This window comes from Rhinopithecus bieti, unplaced genomic scaffold, assembly GCF_001698545.2.
Source record: "Rhinopithecus bieti isolate Rb0 unplaced genomic scaffold, ASM169854v2 scaffold_56246, whole genome shotgun sequence".
Classification (NCBI taxonomy): domain Eukaryota; kingdom Metazoa; phylum Chordata; class Mammalia; order Primates; family Cercopithecidae; genus Rhinopithecus; species Rhinopithecus bieti.
Genome location: NW_016821943.1, coordinates 583,933 through 591,185, shown reverse-complemented (window position 1 = coordinate 591,185; position 7,253 = coordinate 583,933). Strand labels below are relative to the sequence as shown.

Here is a 7,253-nt window from a genome sequence, read left to right as displayed (position 1 = left end):
CCCGTGACGTGCCTTCAGCCCCCACCCCTACTACGCCCCACCTCCAACCCCGTGGCACACCTGCACCCCCCACGCCGTGGTACACCCCCAACTCCCACACCCTCTACCCCTCACTCCCAACCCTGTGGTGCACCTGCACACCCCCCCACCCCCACACTCTCCACCCCTCACCACCCCCCACCCCGTGGCGCGCCTGCACCCTGCCTCCGCCCCGATAGTGGTGCGCCCACATCCGCTACCCCCGTCGTGTCCTCTGGGGACTCAGTGTTGTGGAGAAGCAGCCCCTCTCCCTTCTCCGTAGCCTAGATGCTGGCGGCTGGGAGGTGAGTCTGGGGCGGGTCCCAGCGCGAGCCTCACTGTGGCCCAAGGCTTGGCAGGGCTTGTGAGGCGCAGCCCCCTGTGGAGCGGATCCGTTGCTTGCCCTGGCCCCATGTGTAAGCAGTGATTTCCAAGGCTCCTTGGCTCCTGAGGCCGCACAGCAGCAGGGCTGGGGCTACGATCCACGGCTCTCCTGCCACCCTGGCTCTTCCCACAGACCACGTGCCCACCCCTGGGAGGGACACCACCCCGTCCATTTGTGCCCTCTGGGCTGGAAGGACCCCTGGAAACTCCCCTGTAGACGTGATGCTTGGGTTTGTCAAGCAGACACCAAATCCCACCAAGCAGCAAGCCCGCTGGCAGAAATGAGGACCTGGGCGGTAAGAGGACCTGCCCATGGGTGGCCCTGAGGGTCAGAGACCACATGCTTCTCCTCCCCCAGCCCAGGCAGGAGGCCGGGTAGGAATGAGGGGAGAGTACAGACCTCATGGTCCCAGGGAGAGGCGTCCCTGGGCTCCTCCTCCCCTGAGGACCCACAACTCTTTACCCCTGAAACCCGCAGTCTCCAGAGAGTTCCCTCCAACTCAGAGCAGTGTGTGTGTGGAGTCTTCTCTAGGGAAAGCTGAGGCTCCAGGACCGGCCAGGCCTTCCTTAGTTTCACATGCCTGAGACGGGCTGGGCTGGAGACCCAAGTCCCCCTACTCTCCCGGTCAGCATCCAGCCCCCTTCCTCTCCACCTCTCCTTTGCCATCAATCCCCTTCCTCAGCCCGCTCCCACCCCAAGCTGCTCCTCTGTCCTCTTACTTGTATGGCCGCAGCCCCCCACGCGCACCTGGGCATCATCGATTCTGAACGCCCAGCGCCCGGGCACACCCACGTTGGTGGTGGTCTCCACCTCGGCCATGTCTGCCGTGCGCGAGCCGGGGATACTGAAGTAGCGCTGCCCATCGCCCGCATTGAAGCCAGCCTGGGGGTGGGGTGGGGTAGAGTGAGGGAGGCCAGTTCCCCAGGTCTACAGAGGGAGGGGTTTCCCTGCCCCCACCATGTTCCTGCCAGGGTTAGCAACCTCCCAGCCAAGTCCTGACCTCAGCCAACCGTTCCTGGGAGCCAAGGAGAGGGTTGGCCCTGGCTCCCCAGCCCAATCCTCCGGCAGCTCACCTCTGGGCTCCTGGGCCTCCCCTGGGGCCAGGGGCAAGTATGACCCCAACAGAAAGCAGGTGGCCCGGAGGTGAGCAGGGGTGCACACAGCCCAAAGGCGCTCTCGGGCCTGGGGAGCGCTGACCCTGTGGTCATTGTTCTGTTTCATTCCCTCCACACCCGGGGTTTCCTGTCGGCTGTGGTCCCTCGGGTCACTGGCTAGGCCAGACTGCAGGGCACAAGGAGCAGAGGACATTTCTGTTGCTGCCACAGCTGTTAAAGGGGACTGCAGGGGCGGGGCGGGCAGGGCAATGGGACAAAGATGCCTTCAGCCTGAGGATGTTTCTTTGTTTTCCGGCAGTGAGAGGCCTCAGGGATGGTCGTGGGTGCCTCGCGCTGGCCTCTGCATGGTACTGGGGGGTCTGCCTATGGTGGGCCCCTGTCTACCTCATCAGCTCATGACAGTCCTGGCTGTGGGGAGCAGGGGTCCCGAACACAGAGCACCCACTGCACTCGCCTACCTGGGCTGCAATGCCCCCCAGGCCAGTGGCGTTGCCCCCGCTGCTGGCGTGTGTGCCTGTGGTCCACACGATGGACTCATAGTTGAAGATGGTGAAGGAGAACTTGCCGTCTGTGATGAGCACAGTCTGGAATGTGTTGACCTGCCGGGGAGAGGGGGCTGAACAGGGCCCTGCACTCCCCTTGGCCCACGGAAGCCCTGCCCTGTCCACCATCCTGGCACACTGTCATTGTCCACTGGGCCTCTGGCTTGCTCAATGTCTGTGTCTTCTAGCTGAACGAGCAGCCAAGGCAGGACCTCGGTGGCCTCATCCTCTGCTGTCTCCCAGCAGAGGCCGTTCCCAACCCACAGCTGTTGCTGGGGTGAGTGAAGCACCCGGGGCGGGTGTGGGGCCCACAGACGGGAGCAGACTTTGTCCCCTGCCCTTAGCCAGCTCTACACAATCTCCTGTGTGAAATGAGCAAAATTATAAAAAGGAAAAGAGAGAAGGTAAAAAGAACCAAGGAAGAGCCATGCTGCAGCGTTTACTAGTCAGGCCTCATGGTTTTCACAGAATTCTACTGGATGGAAATATCGGTGGGCAGCGTACAGATGAGAGACGCCAGATAAGAATCGAGCAAAGGATCGGGACTGTTTAAGAAATGATCTTGGGACAAACAGGAAACCCCCTGAAAAAGAATCAGATCAGAGTCCTGCCTTTCACCACACACGAAAAGAAATCCCAAATCCAATAAGGTTTTAAAGCAAAAGAAAAGTCCTAGAAGAAAATACAGGTGAATATGTATAACTCAGGAAAGGGAAAGGACTTTTTAAGTGTGATGTTTGTTCACAGCAAAAACCAAAAGGGAGAATTATACATTTGACTGCAAAGGGCTTCTGAATATTTAAAAAAATCCACAAGATCAAATTGAATGGCAAACAGTGGAAAACGTATTTATAATGCATAGGGCAGATAAAACTTTCAAGACCCTTAGTTCAAGAACTACAGATCAATAAGAAAAAGTATCACAGAAAAAATGTCAGAGGGTATGAACAGACACATCACGGTAGAATACAAGTAACCAATAATATTAGAACACATTCAGCACCACTAGAAATTAAAGATGTGTAAGTTAAAAAGTAGCACTCGTTGTTTTGTCTATAGAGCTGACAAAGCTGGAAAATGACAGCTGGGGTGTGAGGAAACCAGCACTTCTAAATGTGGCTCCTCAGAGTATTAAATGTGTAGATTCTTTTATTTTTGAGATGGAATCTCCCTCTGTCACCCAGGCCGGAGTGCAGTGGCACGATCTCAGCTCATTGCAACCTCTGCCTCCCAGGTTCAAGCAATTCTCCTGCCTCAGCCTCCCCAGTAGCTGGGATTACAGGCACCTGCCACCATGCCCGGCTGATTTTGGTATTTTTAGTAGATAGGGGAGTTCGCCATGTTGGTCAGGCTGGTCTCAAACTCCTGACCTCAGGTGATCCGTCTGACTTGGCCTTCCAAAGTGTTGGGATTACAGGCGTGAGCCACCACACCCGGCCTGAATGTGTAGAGTTTTGAGAGGAAAATTGGAATTCTGCAGGCGACAATCACCCTTCTAAACACGCGTACCAGGACAGGATCATGAATAAGCTGACCTGAGCTATGCCGTGCCCACCTCAGGCCCCTGGTATTGCAGCTGTCCAGCCATGGGGTGCAGGTGAAACAAATTCGCATGCTGCCTGGTGCTGGGCTAGTTTGCAGTCGCTGAGAAAGATGGGTGATTATACAGTGTACATTCCACTTATGTAAAAGTCAACACTAGAGAAACTACGTGCTCTGCTTCGGGAAAGCGAACGTAAGTGCTAACACTCGGAAAACAAACAAAGACGTGAGGGCTGCAGAATTGGGGTGATGGCACCGTCTAGGGGACAGGGCGGGCTAGAGCCAGTAAGGGCCCATGGTGGGGCTGTGGGAGCCAGAGAGGCGCAATGAGGAGATGCATGAAGCTGAACTGTCCACTTTCTGTCAATGAACCTGCTCCTGGAAGTGCCCCTGGCTGGGTTATGCTTCTGAGCACTTCCTGATGCCTGGCTAGAGTGACCCGATGGGGTAGATGTGTCCTGTCTGCTTCATCCAGGGCTGTCTGCCCAGTGCCTAGAACACTTGCCTTTCATTTGGAAGGTGCCCTTAAAAAGCGTTTATTAGGAGGCCGAGGTGGGCGGATCACCTGAGTTCAGGAGTTCGAGACCAGCCTGGCCAATATGGGGAAACCCCTCTCTACTAAAATAGAAAAGCATGCCTGTAATCCTAGCTACTTGGGAGGCTGAGGCAGGAGAATCGCTTGAACCTGGGAGGCGGAGGTTGCAGTAAGCCGAGATCATGCTATTGCACTCCAGCCTGGGCAACAGCGCAAGACTGCGTCAAAAAAAAAAAAAAAAAAAAAGTGTTTATTAAATGCATGAACAAACAGCTCTGAAAATGGCAGCTCTGCACCCAGTGCCTCTTTTCTAGGGAGTCACTGTCTGTCTTGCACAGCCATGATCCAGTGCCCAGTGCAGGCCTGGCCACAGTAGGTGCTGAGTAAATACATCTGCCACCGGAGTGGGCAGCTGTCCTTGTTAGGGAGTATCAGCCCACCAGAACTCATCAGGCCTGCAAAGTGGCTGATTATTCTTGAGTCAACATTTCTGTCATGTTTGGCATTATCAAGGAAGAGTATAAAACAGAATAACCTTCCAGTTTAACCTTTTGAGTACTGGGCCATTCCAAATGGAAATCCTCCTAACACCTATCAACCCACATGCCTCTCTCTGATGCGTGAGCTGCTGCTTTGGGGAATCTGGTGTTTCCTGGAGGCAAGTGGCTTTCAGGAGCACTGCCGAAGGTTGGGGCCGTGTTCTTATCTGTCTCTGTGGTTTTGACCACATGTTCCCCTCTTAGATATGGACCAGTGACTGTACCACACCCACATTAGCAAGTGAGGGCCCTGGTGTGGGGAGACCCTGGGCCCTAGCCACACACACCACCCCTTCCCCCCTAGGACAAGTGCCTGGACTCACAGGGGATGAGGAACTGCCTCCAAAGAAGGTCACTCGGTACCAGGTGGCAACAAAAACCCAGGTGGCATTGAAGTCCAGGAGCTCGGGGAAGTAGTGTCTGACATCCTCCGTGGCTCGGCGGCAAGCGTGGCTGGGTCGGTGGCCTCCGGTAGTACACATCGCCTGCACGCCGGTTTCACGCATCTGCCGAAGGCTGCCACACACAGCGGTCCTTGGCACATGGGGAAGGGCCACTGGGGTGAACTGAGAAACCTCTTCAGGAGGAGATGGATTTCCGTGTTGTTCACCTGGGAGGCAGCAAGGGCCAGAGGCGGAGGGATTGCGACTGGGGGCTATGGGCAAGTGGGTGGGTCCCAGCAGCCTCCCCAGCCCCTGCACCAGGCATCCTCTGAGGGGAACGCCAGCTCTTGGGCAGGGCATCCCCAGGATGGCCTGACAGTCCCTGTCCCTGAGATGGGTCCAGCATGACCTGTTCCACCCCCTCCTGTCATACTGTGTGCTCAGGGCACAGGCTCTGACTTGCATGCCGTACCTGACGCCCTGCGGAGTGCCCAGCCCTGGTTGGCTGCTGTGGGGGTAGGAAAGCCCCGCTTTGGGTCCTGGCCTCAGTCAGTGGGGCACTTGGGCCTGCCCAGCAGCTACTGCTCCTCAGCTCTGCTCCAGCTAGGGCCTCAGGAGGCCAGGGGGAGCCCCAGTATCTGAGCTAAGCCTGAAAGGGTGAGCAGGGGTCACACAAGGTGGGCTTAGGGGAGGGGTGCCCCCACTACAGAGGAGGTGGGATGGCCAGGGGCCAGCATGGCTGGGGAGGCTAGAGGGGCTGCAGTGGCCAAGTAGCCTGTGCTCAGCCTCCAGGCAGTGGGGAGCCCCAAAAGGTTTCTGAGCAGCACCTCTGCAGTGAGATGCACATGCTTCAATCCTGGCCCCACACTCCATGCCACTGGCTATGCATCCATCCATGACGCAGCTCAGCTGCCGACCTCTCTGTGCTCTGGTTTTCTTACTTACCAGAAGGGGCTATAGCTGGAATGTTTGTGTGCCCCCAAATTCCTATGTTGAGATCCTAACTCCCAAAGAGATGGTGTTAGCAGGTGGGGACTTTGGGAGGTGATTAGGCAATAAAGGTAGAGCCCTGGTGAATGGGATGAGTGCCCTAGTAAAAGAAGCCCCAGAGAGTTGCCTTCTGCCATGGGAGGATACATAAGAAGACACCAGCTATGGCCCAGGAAGTGGGTCCTCACCAGTCACTGAGGCTGATGACAGCGCCTTGATCTTGGACTTCCCAGCCTCAAGAGCTGTGCAAACTACATTTCTGTTGCTTACAAACCACTTACTCTAAGGCATTTTACCACAGCAGCTGGAGCTGACGAGGGCACTGGCTCTGACCTCACAGGGTGCTGGGCCCAGGTGACTGCACCACTGGTCACAGTGGTCAGCTCTACGCTGTCATTATTTGCTACTGGCAAGAATGTGACCAGAACCATGCTTTTAGAAAAGACCCTCTGGACTTCCCCTTTGGGTGAAGCCTGGAACGGGCAATAAGGGGGTCCCAGAGTGGCAGCACCCCTGCCTTCTACACAGAGGCAAAGGAAAACCCTCTCTGGAGGCAGATGGCATCATCTTAGGCCTCAAGTTATTCCTGCAAATAATTTTTCAAATACACAATCCAGGACACAGTCAAAGACAACCAGCTACCCAAGGAAGCATGATACCACCAAGAGAAATAGACAGAAACGAGAGAAACCGCAGACACTGGAATTAAAATAACTAGGTTCAAAGAGATCAATGCAAACTTTAGAATTTTATCAGGAGAACAGTCAAAACAATCTTGGAAAGGAAGTACGATATTGGAGGACTTACACTTACAGATTTCAAAACTTACTACAAATCTCCAGTAATCAGTGTGGTACTGGCATAAAGACAGATGTACAGACTGATGGAATAAAACAGAACCCAGAAATAAGCCTTTGATATATAATCAAATGATTTTCACAAGGGTGCCAAGACCATTCCAGTGAGGAAAGGACAGTCTTTTTAACAAATGGTGCTGGGAAAACTGGACATCCACATGCAAAAGGATGAAGCTGGACCCTCACCTAACACCATATACAAAAATTAACTTAATATAGAGCCAAAACCTAAACATAAGAGCTAAGACTGTAAAACTCTTAGAAGAAACAATAGAGCAAAAGCTAGGATGTTGGATTTGCAAATGATTTCTTGGATATTACACCAAAGGCACAGGCAACAAAAGAAA

General features: G+C 54.6%; 1 protein-coding gene across 5 annotated transcripts in view; it reads right to left on the bottom strand.

Annotated features, from left to right (window-relative positions):
* Positions 1 to 5,168, bottom strand: part of SNED1 (sushi, nidogen and EGF like domains 1) — a 59,120-nt gene extending 53,952 nt beyond the window's left edge. For all 5 annotated transcript variants that reach the window (XM_017860668.1, XM_017860669.1, XM_017860671.1 and 2 more), the window contains exons 1-3: positions 5,000 to 5,168; positions 1,977 to 2,117; positions 1,123 to 1,285 (exon numbers count right to left, since the gene is read on the bottom strand). In XM_017860668.1, coding sequence (XP_017716157.1) covers positions 1,123 to 1,285; positions 1,977 to 2,117; positions 5,000 to 5,158 — 463 coding nt within the window. In that variant the 5' untranslated portion in view covers positions 5,159 to 5,168. The remainder of the gene's footprint in view (positions 1 to 1,122; positions 1,286 to 1,976; positions 2,118 to 4,999) is intronic.
* Between the last annotated feature and the right edge of the window lie 2,085 nt (positions 5,169 to 7,253).